Source organism: Vicugna pacos, chromosome 1, assembly GCF_048564905.1.
Source record: "Vicugna pacos chromosome 1, VicPac4, whole genome shotgun sequence".
In the NCBI taxonomy this organism is placed as follows: domain Eukaryota; kingdom Metazoa; phylum Chordata; class Mammalia; order Artiodactyla; family Camelidae; genus Vicugna; species Vicugna pacos.
In genome coordinates, this window is record NC_132987.1 from 5,274,027 (window position 1) to 5,291,007 (window position 16,981).

At 42.2% G+C, this 16,981-nt stretch overlaps 1 protein-coding gene and 1 non-coding gene across 3 annotated transcripts in view; one reads left to right on the forward strand and one right to left on the reverse strand.

Moving 5' to 3' along the window:
• The window catches only part of TBC1D5 (TBC1 domain family member 5), a 497,763-nt gene that overhangs the window by 50,453 nt on the left and 430,329 nt on the right, over positions 1 to 16,981 (reverse strand). The window contains exon 19 of one of the 2 annotated variants that reach the window (XM_072946400.1): positions 14,241 to 14,306. The exons of the other annotated variant lie outside the window; for it this stretch is intronic. Coding sequence (XP_072802501.1) covers positions 14,241 to 14,306 — 66 coding nt within the window. The remainder of the gene's footprint in view (positions 1 to 14,240; positions 14,307 to 16,981) is intronic. 2 annotated transcript variants of the gene reach the window in all.
• On the forward strand, positions 1,100 to 1,176 carry TRNAS-AGA (transfer RNA serine (anticodon AGA)). The gene has a single exon. It is a non-coding gene; the product is annotated as a tRNA-Ser (tRNA).

A 16,981-nucleotide genomic window follows, 5' to 3' on the forward strand; every position in this document is an offset into this window, starting at 1 on the left:
AAGAAGCAATAATGAAACAGCAGACTTTTTCACTGCTACCGAATTAACTGCTTTTAATAAATGATCAGTAATGATATTTCTTTATTCACACTGTCAACATAATGACACTGTGGAGTAAGATGCATGCATTTTTATGTATCAGAATAGTGGCCAATTTTTTTTTCTTTTTAATGGAGGTACTGGGGATTGAACCCTGGACCTCGTGCATGCTGAGCATGCGCTCCCTACCTGAGCTATATCCCCTAGCCACGCTGTCAATTTTTTAAAGCAATGAAGTACTGCTACAGTTTTCTACAAGTTATTTACACTACAATGGCCTAAGTGTAGTACACATGTAAAAAAACCTGAAAAATCCAATTTTTAGAAATTACAGGTTAAAAGACTGGATTTTCCCTCACTAATGGAATCATCCTTCATAATAGAAGCCCGAACCGATTATACTGCACATCATCTTATTAATATAAAAAGGTCTAAATCCTTCACCAGTTTTTCAAGAGCCTCTTTCCTTTTCATTAACTGCAGAACAGACACACCGTGACCCCCAGACCAAGGAAGAAGCATCTGGAAACGGGACAAGGTTTAGGCGCACAGGGCGGCATGCCAGACTGGCTCCCCCGTTAGCAGGCCTGCATCTGTGACTCTGGCAGGGCCCTATTCACTGACAGGTTCTAGAGCCATAAAGCTCCTCAGACAGGAGCGGGGGCTCCAGGGAGCCCTGCGGGGAGGGTGGCAGGGTGCGGAAGACAGGTGGACAGAACTGGCTACGGCCAGGCCCGCGTGGGTCTCACTTACACAACGGGGAGACTCCTGGAAGACTGTCAGGGGGACTTAAGGACCAAGCGCAGTACCTGGTGTGCATTCATTTGTTCACTCATTCATTCACTCGTTCATTCACCCACAGCAACTGAAGGCCTAGTCAGTGCCAGACGCTTCTAGGTGCAGGGAGACCGAGGAAACTAGACCATCAAAAATCCCATCCTGGGAGAGGATACAGCTCAGTGGTAGAGCGCCTGCTTCGCATGCACGAGGTCTCGGGTTCAATCTCCAGTACTTTCATTAAAAAAAAAATAATAAAAAAATAAAATAAAATAAAATATTGGGAGTTGGGGTATAGCTCAGTGGTAGAGCGCATGCTTAGAGTGCAAGAGATCCTGGGTTCAATCCCCAGTACTTCCATTAAACAAATAAAGTTAAAATAAAATAAAATATTAGGGGTCGGTGGGTAGAGCTCAGTGGTAGAGTGCCTGCTTAGCATGCATGAGGTCCCGGGTTGAATCCCTAGTACCTCCATTAAATAATTAAGTAAATGAATGAATGAATAAGCAAACTAACAAACCTAATTACCACCCTCCCCCAAAATTCCATACTTCAAGGAGTTCACTTGCTAGTGAGCAGAGACAAATACATGAATAAAATATGTATGATTTTAGATGTTAGTAAACACTGCCGGGAAAAATAACGTAGTCAAAGGGGCTATGAGTGTCTGACGAAGGCGTGAGGTCTGAAACAGGACGGTTGAGAATTGAGGTGCGTGACACCTGGGCAAAAACTTGAAGAAGGTAAAATATCAGCTTGGCAGGTTAATATGAAGGGACAGCAGGTGCCAAGGCCCCAAGCAGGACCTTTGTGTTATGGGGGACAGCAGGGAGGCCAGGGCGAGGTCTGGGAGCTGGTGGGCATCGTGGCAGGTGGGGACCTGTAGACAATTTTCATGACTTTTCCTCTGAGACGGGAAACCACTGGAGGATTTGAGCAGAGGAGTGACAAGATTTGATTTAATTTTAAAGGGATCAATCTGACTGCTGTTGTGGTGAACAGAATGAGGAGTGAGAGAGGGCAAAAGAAGTGGGGAAACAATTTTTCCTGCTGCAAAAATCCTGGTATGAGAGGGAGCTAGGGGTCAAGTTTAACTCCACGTTCTAAGATTAGACAGTGGTGATGGTTGAACATCCCTGCGAATACACTAGAATTTTACACTTCAAAAAGGTGATTTTATGGCATGTGAATTATTATTATTTATGATTAACCTGTGATTTTTATAAAGTCAGTTTTCACATGTGACTGCCGGCCAGGGACTGGCAGTGAGGGCGGGCCGTTTCCACCTACGCCGGGCTCCCTGCTGAGCCGGCAGACTTCCAGGTCATCTGCATTGCAATCTGATGCACCTCCTTCTGAGTTCCATCCCCTCCTCTCTTCCCTTCACAGATGTTATTCCCCAATAAACCTTTTGTACGTCTAACTCCATCTCAGGGTCTGTCTCCTGGAGAATCCCACCTGCAACGGGGGATGCTGGGGTGAGCCCTGACGGAGCCTGGGGGTGGCCCTGAGGTCGGGGGAGGAGAGGCAGCAGGGGCCCGCTGTACGAGCATCCCGCGCTGACCTCAGGGTCCAGACTATCAAAGTCAGCCTGCATCTTCGCTTCTTCCCTGCTCTGCCTCCTTCTGTCTCCCGCCACCCGCAGGCTCTGGGTCTTCACTTCCCTAGGCTCCATTCATGGCAGTGATCTCCGGAGTACAGGGTCCTAGAATGATGGAGCTGACAAGGACCCCGGGAACCACCTACTTGTTTTCTCTTTTAAAATTATGCCGCTAATACATAAAACATTTTTACCATAAATAGATCAAATGTGAAAACTGCCTTTATAAAAAAAAATCAGCTTTACTGAGTGGTAATTCATACACCATAAAATTCACCTTTTAAAAGTATATACTTCAGTGATTTTTAGTATATTCAGAGATTCTCAATCATCACCATCTAATTTTAGAACATTTCTGTCACCTGCAAGAAACCTCCTGCCCCTTAGTGGTCACTCCCAATACTGTCCTCTCCATAGCCCTCGGTAACCACTAATCAACATTCTGTCTCCAAGGCTCTGCCTTTTCTGGACATGTCATAGAAATGGGATTAAACAATGTATGAGCTTTTGTGACTGGCTTCTTTCAGTTGGCAAAGTGTTTTCAGGACACATTTATGCTACAGCCTATATCAGGATCTCATTCACTTTTCATTGCCAAATAATATTCTATTGTACAAATAGACCACATTTTGTTTATCCATTCATCAGTTAATGACATTTAGCTTGTACCCATTTCTTGGCTATTACAAATAATGGTACTTTAAACATTCATGTATAAATTTTTGCGTAGACACATATTTTCATTTCTGCTGGGTCAATACGTAGGACTCAAATTGCTGGGTCAATATGTAAGTCTGTGTTTAACATTTAGAGAAACTGTCAAATTGGCTTTGAAAGTAGCCACACCATTTTACATTCCCATCAGCACTGTACGAGGGTTCCAACTTCTCCAAATCCTTGTCAACACTTACTTGGCTGTTCTTTATTTTAGCCATCCTAGTGGGTATGAAGTGGTATCTCACTGTGATTTTTATTTGCATTTTATCAATTCATGTGCTTATTAGACATCTGTGTATCTTCTGTGGAGAAATGTCTATTCAAACCTTTTGCCCATTTTGAACAATGGGTTATCTGTCTTTTTATTGTTGAGCTGTAAGAATTCTTCATATATTCTGTGTACAAGTTCCTTCTCATATATATATATATATATATATACACACACACACACATATATATATATACACACATATATATATGTATGTAATTTGCAAAAAATTCTCCCATTCTCTGCACTGTCTTTTCACCTCCTTAATGGTACCCTTTGAAGCCAAAAAGTGTTTAATTTTGATGAAGTCCCATTTACCTATTTTTTCTTCTGCTGTTTGTGCTGTTGGTATCATAAGAAGCCATTGCCTAATCACAAAGATTTACCCCTATATTTTCTATAAAGTGTTACAGTTTTTGCTCTTGCATTAAAGTCTATGATCCATTTTGAGTTAATTTTTGTATATAATGTGAGGAAGTAGTTCATCTTCATTCTTTTTCATGCAGAGATACAGTTTTCCTAGCACTATTTCTAGAAAAGACTATTTTCTCTCCATTGAATGGCCTTGGTACCTGTGCTGAAAATCAACTTACCAAAATTGTAAGGGTTTATTTCTGTGCTGGCAACTCTGTTCCATTTACATATGCTTATCTTTAGGACAGTACCACGCTATCTTGATTACTGTGTGATACATACAGTAAGTTTTGAAGCCGAGGAGTATGAGCTTTCCAATTTTGTCCTTTTTCAACCCTGTTTTTTTTACCATTAGGGGGGCTTTGCATTTTCAGATTAATTTTATGATCACTTTGTCAAATTTTCCCAAAAAGACACCCGAGATTTTGACAGTGATTACAATGAATACACAGACCAATTTGGGTAGTAATGCTACCTTAACAATATAAGATAAAAGCTAAATACATTTATACTGTATTTTGTATTTACTGATGCAGTTACATTTATCTATGCTTTTTCTTTGTGTGGGTTTGAAGTAACTTACAGTATCCTTTCATTTCAGCCTGAAGGACTCCCTTTACTATGTCTTATAGGGCAGATTTCCTAGCATCGAATTCTGTTTTGTTTTATACGTGACTGTCTTAATTTCTCCCTTCTTTTAGGAGAACGATTTTACTGGATAAAGAATGATATAGTCCTATTGCCTTCTGGCCACCAAGATTTTTAATAAGTCAGCTATTAATCTTATTGAGGTTCCCTCGTACACCATGAGCTGTTTTTCTCTATCTGCTTTCAAGATTCTCTCCTGTCGCTGGGTTTTAGCAGCTTGCCCATGGTGTGTTTAGGTATGGACCTCTTTGAGTTTATCCTGTTTGGAGTTCATTGATCTTCTTGAATACACAGACTAATGTGTTTCACAAAGCTGTGGAGTATTTCAGCCAGCATTTCTTCAACACTCTTCCTGTAGCTTTCTCTCTCTTCTCTCCTTCTGGGACTCCCACCATCTGCGTATTTGGTATACTTGATGGCATTCTGCAAGTCTTTGAGACTCTGTTCATTTTCTTCCATTCTTTTTTTGTCTTTGTTTTTCAGACCAGATCATCTCAATTGACCCATCTTCAAGTTATGATTCTTTCTCCGTTGGCACAAATCTGCTGTTGTTTCTCTGCTGTGAAATTCTCATTTTGGTTACTATATTTCAACTTCAGGATACCTATTTGGTTTTTTTAAAAAAATCTCTATCGCTTTTTTGATATTGTCTATTTGGTGAGACACTGGTCTCATACATGCCTTTCGATCTTCAGACTCAGTTTCCTTTAGCTTCTAAGAGATATTTATAGTGGCTGATTTAATGGCTTCTGGATCTAATAAGTCAAGTGAGTGTCTCTGCTTCCTCAGGGGCAGTTTGCATTGACTGCTTTATTTGCTGTCATACAGGCCATACTTCCGTTTCTTTGTATGTCTCACAGACTTTTTATTGAAAACTGGGCATTTTAATAAAATAATGTGGCGGCTCTGCAAATCAGATCCCATCCCATGCCCCAGATCTCTTTTACTTGTTTTTTTAAAATTTTTAAATTAAAAAAATTTTTATGGTGACTTCCCTAAACGAATTGTATAAAGCCTACATTCTCTGTTCTTACGTGCTGTCCACTGAAGTCTCTGCTTGGTGAGCTTAGCAGTCAGTTAGGAGACAGAAGCTTCCTTTCCTTAATGACTTGCACCAGTAAATCTCTAAGCCTTTGCTGGGGGCTCTGTGTGCGTGTTCGGGGCACGCCTTCAGTGCTCCAGCAGGCAGCTTACAATTCTGCTCTAGATCCTACAAATCTTGCCTCTGCAGGGTCTCAAGTTCACGCAGAGCTGGCAGTTTAAACCCTTCTCAGTCTTTCCTGGGCAGGTGCACGGTCCTGCATGTGTGCAGCCTCTAGGATTCCAGGAAAATATTGGAGCTTTTCAAAGCCCCCAATGGACATCTCATTCCTTAGATTTTCCTTTTAAGTTTCTTGCTAGCCTCTGATTTTCCTGGTCAGTTTTTGGTTCACCTCTTGTCTGCTTCGTTTCTGCCTTGGGCAGCTGTGGTGTTAAGTAAGTGCCACTGACTATTCTGATGGAGGCCCTCTGGATCCAATTTCTCCCTTAGCAAGCTATACATAAAGTCAAATACAGACAAGCCCTATGCCATAGGCTTTTCAGTGAACTGCTGGACACGTCAAGGAGTGACAATTTAATGGGGGTAGGACTTTGAGGGTGCTCCTAACTCATCCTTTTTTCTCAGGGGTTCTGAGGCCACTGGTTATCAAAGGCTATGGTAAAGCTGGGGAGAGGAGGTGGAAATAGGAAAGTTAAGATGTTACCAAGTGCGCTGTTATTACCAAGACTCTGCCTTTTCCCCCTTAAATAGATGCTCCTTAAATGGACTCAATCCTTTGCATTAATTTCCAGAGTTCTGACAAAGATGATTCTGGCATTTCTGCCACTCTTCCTATTACTTTTATGGAGAAACAGATTTTCAGACGTCCTTATTGTTATTTCAAAAGTACTCCCCTCAGTAACTTGCTTTTTGAACTTAACTTGGTCATGAAGATCTGTCCTTGCTATAGGTAAAAATCGGCCTTATCCTTTTTAACAAACACGAAGAAAAAATTTTGTAGCACTCCTGCATAGTTAGGATTTTTCTAATTTTTTGCCTTTACAGACAAAATGACAACACTCTAGAGACGTACATCTTTAGGTACAGTTGGTTATTTCTGTAAGGTAAATTTATACAAGTGGAAATGGTATGTACGTTTTAAATTTAGATAAATGACTCCAAATTGCTTTCACCTAAGATTTTAACATACATACATGTGTGTGTAATATATATTTTTATGTAAGTGTAACATGACATACCTTTATCTATTTATTTATTTGGTAATCTGATGGAGGGAGGACTTCACTGACTTAGCCTGAAGTTTCTTGGTAACTAGTGAGGCTAAATATCTTTTAACACATTAATACAGGTGATCTGAAGGTCCTACGTGAATTGTCTCTGCTCATTTTATTTTTAAGAACTGATTTAGGGGAGTGTCTCCTAAATTCTAGAACAAAGCCCTTTGTATATATGTGGCATTTCTTACCCCAAGGTGATAAAGTGGGAAACAATTTAAGTATTTATTATAAACCGAGATGTTTCTTTTTTCTTTTAGGAATATTTTCTCATTGTTCCTTGGAACTCTACTCCTTAAGTAGCTTCTAATGCCCTGGGTTGGTGGATGATAAACCTAAAACAAAGGAATGTTTACTCAGCTTTGAGTTTCAAATTACTTTTAAAAGTCCACGGTGGGGGGTGGGGGCGGAACCTAGGAAGGCTACAGCATTTTGATTCACAAGAACATGGCTTTTTCACAAAATGAAGTGAAAAAACTTCCATCTTTTTCTAACTTTTTACAACTGAATTTATCTGTCCCTTCAAAATTCGGATCACCCACTTATTAAATTATCTGGCACTGGTGACTTCTTAAAGGCATTATAATGACTTTTTGGATTTTTCCTATGTTAATTCCTTTATTAAGTTTCTCTATTCCTTCTTGGGTCAATTTTGATAATTCATATCTTCCTTCCAAAGTCATACTACATGGCAGAATGATGCCTGTGCCCTTAATCTCCAGAGCCTGTGAATATGTTACTTTCTTTGGCAAAAGAGACTTTGCAGGTGTGATTAAAGAACCTTGGGATGAGAAGACTGTTCTGGAGGATCATGGTGGGTTGATATGAACACATGAATCCTTGAGGTGAAGCAGGAAAGTACAAGAACGAGTCAGAGATGGGACTAAAGTAAAAGGAGGCAGTTGAAATATGAGAGGGATGTGACCTGGTGGTGCTGGTTTTCAAGAGGGAGGAAGGGGGCCATGAGCCAGTGTGGGGATGGTCCTCAGCTGACAGCCAGCGAAGAAACGGGACCTCAGTTCTGTGGTCACAAGGAACTGAATTTTGCCAACAGCAGAAAAGATTCTCCCCTAGAGCCTCTGGACACCTTGGTTTTAGCTTGGCCAGACCTGTATCAGACTTTTGATCTGCAGAACTGTTAAATAAAAAGGAAATCCTCATGAACACTTCTTTGATTATTCTGCTCTACTTCTGATCTCTAGACTCTCAATATTTGACATGATAGTTCAGATTCTGAGTTAATCTAAAATTCCAGGTAGAATCATTTAAGTTTTATTATACGCCTACAAAAAGGATTTTTAATTTTGTGGACTACAACAACCCCCCCCCACATTTTTTTTCCAAAGTGAAAAAAATAGTTGTAAGCAGTTATATATGTCCAATCTTATAAAATTTTAGTTCCCTTGAATACATTCTGAAATATAGCAGGGGTTATCTATTACACACATTCATCTATCTTTCTATCTATCTGATACTTATACAAGTAAAGTTCTATCAAATCTATTGGGAAATGTTTTCATAAAAGGAATTATAATATCATCAAGGAAAAAAATCTTCAGAAGTTATCCCAGTCATACCCTGTACAAAATACATTTCCCCTCAATTACAGAAATTAGCTAACATTTTGGTGCCTTTGGAGAATATAAACTTAGGAAGATGGGGTCACCAGAATGTGAGACAGAAAGAAGGAACCTGAGACTTCCCTGCCCTTCCCAGACCCAGCACAGGCGGGAAAAGCCAGCACTGGTGTGGGGCACCAGGTACACGGGCGACATTCCATCCCCAGGCCTCGCCCGGACAGCTCCTGCGCTAGGGGTCAGTTTTCTTGACAAGCCCGTAGCCCATAAAGTGGTCCTGAGGCTCTATAAACCTTTTACAGGTTTTAACTGATAGGAACATTAACCATTTCTTCTGTTGCACCCAAACTTAAGCTTATTCCAGGAGGCACATTCTCAAATCCCTGGCTGTGGTGCCCTGGCCACACCCCGTTGACAGGACTGAGGTCCCGATTCTCCCAGATGCTGGGCATGTTGGCTGCTGACAGCTCTCATGGGTTCCTCTCTGAAAACAGCCCCTGGCTGACGAGTGCTCTGTCTACGATCTGCCCCTTCCCTGGGAACAGCTCTAGTCCAGGGGCTGGTCTGGGTGGACAGAGGACAAAGGCTGGCCCCCCGGCCTCTGACAGACCACTCTCAGGGTCCCATCTCAGCCCCAGAGGTTCCAGAGCAACTGAAACCAGCTCACCTGGACCCTCGGCCCAGTGCTGCCACTTTCCCTCCCAGGACTGATCCTCAGGGCACGGCCCCGAAGCTTCCGACCCGTACATCTCTGTCTCGGCTCATTTCTCCAAAGCGCTGGTCCAAGACAATAATTTACAATTTTATCCTGCTGTCAGGCATTCTGGACTGTACCAAATAAAGACCTATTTATTCCTAAGCCACCTGAGACGTGCATGCAGTCCTTCCTTCATAACCAAGCGTTGGGGAACATGCCTGGTGCAGACTGACCCTCTGAAATGCCTACAGAAACTGCCTGCACTGAGGATGGGGGATGGGGGGAGCAGAGACTGCAACAGGAGCTCCTGAGATGCTCTCAAACCAGCAGCACAAGGGAAATGCAGGAGTGTAGATGCACTGACTAGTCGACAGTCCAGGGAATAAAAGGCAACACTGAAGTATAAGCAGCAGTCCTGCAGAAGCACAAAAGAGAGACGGTCCAGTCCTGTCTCAGGTAATCTGAGGTGTGAGCTTAACGTTAAAATCCGGAGTGTGGGTGGTGGGGATGGTGACTCAGGGAGGGTCATTTTTGGCAGGGAACACAGTATTTACCAGGCAGTTGGACTGCTGGGAACATGTAGGTCAAAGACTGACTACACCTTCTGGTGCTTCCGGCCGTCCATATGCAGTTAAAAACGACCCCAATACCAGTGTAAAACAGGCTTCAGTCCACCAGAGGGCTTCTTTTTCATTTGATGATTATTTCAGTGGTTTTCTCAGGGAAGGGGAGAGAAGGGAATCAAGTAAATTATTTCCAACAACTGCTGGTACCCTACATGTAAGCCTTCCCCCCTTTTGGTAATCCAGTTCTGGGGGAGGGCGGGGAGGGGGGGCTCTAAACATCGGGCCAGCTAGATCCAGAAGAGCGCCTTGTCCTCCTGCGAAGGGGTCTGGCCTTTCTCTTGCCAGGGACGGCGTGAGTTATTACAGAGATTAAGCAGGAAAGGAGCACAAGGGTCACAGGAGCATGGCTGAATAAGGCACCCCCGGCTGGTCCACACTGAGATGATAAGGTTGCAGACCTGCCGGCGCTCTCTGGCCGGACTGTCCTCACGCTGGCTGCACTGCTCAGTGACCGCCCACGGACTTCAGACAACTGGCTCTCAGCCCAGGACCACAGCATGCGCCACACTGAGAGTGCCGGGGGCGGGGGCGGCTGCAACCCAGCCCATTCTGTGTGTGAAGATGCCGGCACAGAAGGGGCACGGACCTGCTCATGTGCACGAAGGTGCTCTCTGGACTAGATACGGTCATGCCTGGGGGCACGAAATCTTTCCCTTGTTCCCTTTCTCTGAACTGTTTGATAAAAGTCCTGTGTCCCAGGGGCTCAGTGCCATGAGGGTCCCGCCAGCCCTTACTCTGGGAAAGGTGTTCTGCTGACTTCCTAAGCCACCCTTGAAGCAGCTGCCCTTTCTCTCTCTTTACAGGTAAGAGGTTAAGCAGCCTCCCTGGGCCACTCTGCAAGGCAGTGGTGCGGGCAGGAGTCAAATGTGGGCCAGCCCGCAGAGCCCGTGCCGGGCAAGGGGTCCCACCCGGCGCCTCTAACAGCAGCTGTGCCGGAGGGGCTGTCGTCACTGTGACCAACATTCAGCAGAAGTGGAATGAGGTCTTCTGATGGCAGAGGGCAAACTCCGACCTTGTTCGCAACCCAAATCCAACTCATTTATTCAATGTCTTTTGGAACTTGTTCCAAAAAGGATGCATTTTCTAGCTGACTGATGCCTCCCCAAATGTGTTTTACATATTCTGCATTTCTCTGGCTTCTTAAAGGGATTGCTCAGAACATAATGGAACTACCTGCTCTGCTTTGGACTATCCTTGCCCACTATCCACCGCCCAGAGTGACCAGGACAGGGTCGTCCACAGGGAGACCCTCCCGGCGCTCCCGCTCCTCCCCCGCCCTGTGTGGACGAGCAGCCCCCTGTCCCCTCACGGCCACGTCCTGCTCTTCCTCGTCTTGGTTCTGCCAGGTTGCTGCCTGTCACCCGCGCTGAAACATTTCTGTCAGTACCATCTGCTTCAGGGCCCAGAGTGAGGGCATCTCCAGGCACAGCTGTCATCACACTACTGGGATTCGCATGTTACTCCTCAGGCTAAGTTTTTTTTTTTCTTAGAAGTAATTGTAAGAAACTTAGCACTGGGCACCCTTCGTGAAGTGGGCTGGAGAAAAGGAAGCTGGTCTTTTTTCCCCAGGTAATGCCTTTAATGAATTGTGATTGTCTAATGGTGTATGCGTTTTCATTTTACTTAAGAATGTCAACAGTGGCTACGTGGGCAGGGAGATTTGTGGCCTTTTCCAACCTTTTTTCTTTAAAAAAACCACCTGATAAATATTATACAATGATATCTATGTGTGTACATTTATGTATATGCATTCATATCCATAACATAAATACACACACAAATATAAATTTTAAATGCAATGGCAAGAACTTACACAATCTGAACTTCTCTCCTTATAGCTCATTATATGATACTCTCTATATGCCTGTGGTTGGAAATTCTAAATTCTCTTTGGCAGTAATGCCTGTGTATTCATGTGTGTGTATCTCCCCATATCTTAAAGTTAAGTTTGTGACTAAATTTCTAGGTATCTCTCAAAAAGAGTTTCTGAGGTAGATGTGCAATTTCCAAAAATAATTTTGAAGAAACTCTTTAAGTTGTCAAAAAATGAACTCTCATGTGGTGCATTTTTTATGATTGCAACCTACACTGAGAAATAGAAAATGGAGCTTTCCAACGATTTTCCAAAAATTATTTACTGACCTAAACTCTGAAATCTCACTTTAGATGCAGGATTTTCTTCAAAAAATTAAGATCCATATAATTATTGTGTGTTAAAAGGCAAAGATACAGGTATGAAACCTCATGAGAAGAAAAGGCTACATATAATCAAAGAATCATTGAAAATACTGATATTTACTTCATTTCTTGAAGTGTGCCCCATGGATTAAAAAAAAGATACTTGGGAGAGTTGAAATGATAGTTTTAGTTCCCTGAAATGAAAAGTACATCTACTCTTGATATATTACATGGGGGAAGCTAAGTGGGCCTGGCGTCTCTGATAAAGCTCTCCAGCTACTAACATTACTGGCCCTATGTGTGAAGCAGAGATTGTTCGAAAGTTCTCTGTTGCACCACTGACTATTCTGGTTCACGCTACTTCCCCTTGCTTCCTGACACTCTGCAGGAAGTGTGCTGGGGAAAACACAATGTGACTTCTCTAGATCGGGGCGGCACCACCTCACTGTCTCATCACAGGTTGGCCGCTGTTATGTGGGCCTCGTGTCTTAGGAGGCAGCTGGAGTCACCCCATCAGATCAATACGGCCCCTGTCCGAGCAGGGCAGGTAGTGAATCCAGAACAGGGTACCCGGAAAAAGAGCTGGTTCCCACCAGCGCCGGCCTGCTCGTCTAAGCACCAGCTGACTCCCAAGCAGCCTGGTGAAGCTGGAGGGGGCTGAGGGCCTGACAATCCCGGCACCTAGCCCGGGCCCCCAAGAAATGCTTGTTAAATAAACAAAGGAGATGATTCTACTGGCACAGCTCCAGTTATCTGAACAAAATAATACAACCTCCTTCTTCAAGATTCTGTTTAAAAAGTCACGTTGTTCACGTGGCCCTGATCCGCAGAAAGAGGTGGACTGAGCAACAGCCCAGGAGCAGAAGTCAGAATAAGCAAGCCAGCCCTGAGCTTTCTCCTTCCCCAGGTATAGACTGATGGGGCTTCCAGAGCCCAACATGTATGAGCAGCACTCTGGCTCTGGGATAACAGAACTCTTACTAAAAAGTTGCCTGGGCTGGGGGTGGGGTCGGGGGGCGGGGGGGTGCTCAGATTTTAATTTTAGGAAACAAGTTTAAGTCCCATGAATTCTCACTGTTATCAGTGCTCCCATCAGTACTCACTTAAGTGCAATCACTGACAAAGTGAAAGAGATGTCATTTGGAGATGATCTGCCTCTTCTCCTGGCCCCCCTACTACACCCCTAATTACATAGATCACTTAACACACACCAGGAAGAGTAAACAGCAGCTTTCCACCGAATCCCCGAGTTGGAAAAGCCCTAAAGGTCAGCAGGCTCAATTACCAGAACACAGCCAGGAACTGTACCTGTGAAACACAGGACTAAATATAGACATACGGACACACCCCTCTGCGGCCACAGGACGTTTTTTTTAGAGGCGAAGCCAACACACGCCTTATCTCCTGATCACAATATATCATTTTCTGTTAATTTATTAAAAACCACAGATATTATGGAGGTATGTTACTATTAGAACAAAATTTAATTCTACTAGCACGACTATTCTGTGTGGATATTGTAAATTAAGGAAAACAAGATATGAATTTCAATTAATACGGCTATTTTTTCAGGCTGAATTTCAGTGGAGGATTTTTAAAGTTAATCTAGGCTTCCATTTAATACAGAATTTCTCTGCATGGCTTGGTTTATCTTAAAGATTACATAATAAAAGATTTGTGCATTGACTTAAAATATTTATGTGTCTAAATTTCACAAGAGATGCTGAATATGGATTATTATTATTCTATATTTCTTAATGAAACTTTTTCTAGCTTTTGAACAAATGGTTATGATAGTAAAATATTATCTTCTTATTTTAAATCATTGCCAGTTACTCCACATAGAGATTTGTCACACTGGACTTCAATTCTGTTAGTATGATTCATAATACAAAACCTGTAGTTAAAAACATATTGCAAAATCAAGTTGTAATTCTTTTAGGTAAAATAAAATAAGCACCTCTGGCTCACACATACAATAATATGCATACAAACGGTATATAAAATGTCTAATCTCAGAACTGATTTGTCAAATACTGTCACAAAGCACCTATGCAATGAAAAGAACCCCCCAACATGAGCTGCCAAATAAAGTGTGGTGTTAAAATGACCACAGAATATAGAGTGACCATATTTTGCAAGGAAAGAGTCTGGTGGAAACTTCATAAAAACCCCCACATCTTATCAGGACTTAGCATCACCGTGGTATGACATGAGAAGGGAATTTTGTTCTAAACAACAGTGCCACCCAGTGGCTGAACAATGGTAGTGATCTGATAAACAGCATGGATGGAGGGTGGGCAGAAAGGAAAATGGAGCTTTGGAGTCGGCGATGACAATACTGCAGGCAGGGATGTACACTACGTTGCCATGGTAACTGTACCTGGGAGGTCAGTTAGAGTCTGGACAGGAACAGAAACCTGAGCATCGCTTCCTGTAACTACATCGCCTGCATTTCATAAGAAAAAATAATTAGATTTCACAAAAGGGAAAAAAAAATCAACTTTTCTTTCATACTTAATGTTGTAATACTTATCAATCTAATGACTAAAAGTACAGTGACACAGAAAATGCAACACAATCTTAATAAAATTAACATAAAATATTTTAAAAAGAAAATAATTCTCAAGAAGTGTTTCCTAAAATGCTTTTCTGCATTTTTTAAAAAAGAAAAAAGCAAGTTTCTACTAGTCTAGAGTATGGGAGACTTTAGCAATCAAAAGACTTTGCTGTGCAGATTTCACTATGCATAATTGTGTGATTTTATATTTTCTTATTTAAAAAAATTCTTTATCCAGAAGTAAGTTATATGCTTTTATTAAGAAGTAAGCTGTCTTTTGAAACTGATTTCCTCCTACAACAGACAGAATTTATTTTTAACTAAGCTTGAAACCAATGTCTTCAGTGACAAAGACCTAAACAAGTTCTAATTTCATATTAAGTATTGAAAAGATTTCGTAAGTTACCACATGTACTTATAAATGTCAACATGTAAAAATAAATCTGTGAACTGCATACCCTTTAAACTTGATATACTTATTATAGGCGAGATTTCATTTACAAATTGGGCCTGTAGTAAATGCTTAAAATAAAGAAGTGTTCAAATTCAAAAATAGACAAAGGAAAAGGGAGGAAAAAGCAGTGTTTTAAGAATACAGGGGAGACAGGAAAAGGAAAAGGAAAAGGAAATTCTGCGCCGCACTTGAGGTACACGGCCATTTAGAGGGAAGACTTTCTGGTGCTTTGGTTTCCTTCCTGGATGACAAAGTTCAACATTAAGCACAGTCATTGCCAACAAAATCATTCTCTGGCTATGTCAGCATCTGCAGTCCAATGCTATTTTGAGATTAACAAGCTTAAGAGACAAGCCTTCTTAAAAGGCACCATATTTTCTGTGTGTGATCATGTGTGATTAAAAGATTGCTTTCCCTGTAGCTTTTATACAATAGTACAAAAGCAATTTCTGAATTACATGACACACCCTCAGTGCCGTGACCACTTGCCACGATTATGATTCACAGCAAGGCCAACTCATCTGGAAATTATTGGCTTGTAATTAGACCATCCCTATCAATTAACAGTACATGCATTTATATTCTCCTATAACTGAAATAAAATCTATAAATAGGTACATACACCAAACAAGTGATAGATGACTTTCAGTGGAACTTCTCAGGTCCTGAATTTTCATAATATAGTAACTCTCCATGCGCTGATAAGTGGTGTGCCTAATTTTCTGTACATTTGAACATTTTCAATTCTATGCTTGCTACCCATTTTGCGCTGCTGCTTCTGGATCCCTATTAATGTCTATTTAGAGACTGAAAGCTAATTTTAATATTGGCTGTCACCAGGAAAATTACGGAAAATCTGCGCTCCCTTCTTCCTTCGTGACCCCGCCCCCAACACACACACCAACTACAGAGTGCATTTCAGGCACCAGATATATGAATTCTGGGTTTTCCATAGAACTGTTTCCCTAGATAAGAACAGACAACTGAGAGTTAACTAACCAACGAAAGCCAGAAGCATTTTCATCTGCATAAACGACCATTTCCCCAACAACTTTCAAATTTTCCAGCAGAGTACACTAAGAGGGTGGTTACACATCTTCCCTCAAAGGCACTGAGCAGTTCTAAGAGAGAAGTCACAATTCGACCCCAGCCTCTTGACAGACTAAAGACTGCTCACTTATCTCTGGGACCAGGTGACACGCTCACAGACTGGTCAGTGTCACCGCACAGCAGGACATGTGTGCGAAACACCAGTATGACAACCAGGGTTGGAGCTGAGTTAATAAATGCACCTTTTACCAAAGGAACCATAGATTTTTGGAGCTGGGAGGCTCCCGAGGGTCAGTCCAAGCCTCTTCTCTCAGAGTGAGGGAACAAAGGGTCAGAGAGCTGCAGGACCGCCTGTGGTTCATCGGAGAATGAAGGAGGGAAGGGCGTCACCTACCCCACCTTTGCGATACCAACCATTCCCAGGGCCTTTTATCTCTGTATTCAAACCTTTATGCAGGGAGGGGCATGAGCGGTACTACTGATCTTTAATGTGAAGGTGGGTTGACAGGAGAAGAACAAACCAGAAATAAAAAGAAAAGTTGCTGAAAGAGATCAGCTCCTTCCAGCCCGGGGATCAGTTACAAAACGCCCCTGTGATGCTCCCTTTCCAGATACTCTGCTTAAGTGCTCTGCTGCTTCCTTATAACTGGGGACTTGGTTTGCATCGATTGTTCCATCCTCATGCACTTCTCTCCTCACTTGCTGTGATATTAATACTTGACATTTCCTTAGAGACACAACTTTACATTTCTAGAGTCATTTGGCTTGGTTCCTCTGAAAATTTAAGCTACAGCACTGAGATTCTCTGACGCATCTGCCTGCCATCAGTTAGAATTACTACTGACTACAACTTGTTATCAAAGTAGTACCGCAATCATATTTGTTTAGAACAATCGAACAGTACAATTAAGAACTATATAAAATAACATTCATTTCCACTCTGGAAGTGGGGCAATGTCTCCTGGCATTAAAATACATTTACAATACGTTGAAGATTCGAAGTCTCCTTTTCTTTCAATCACGTGTGATAGCTTGATATTAAAAAGAAAGAATGTTAATT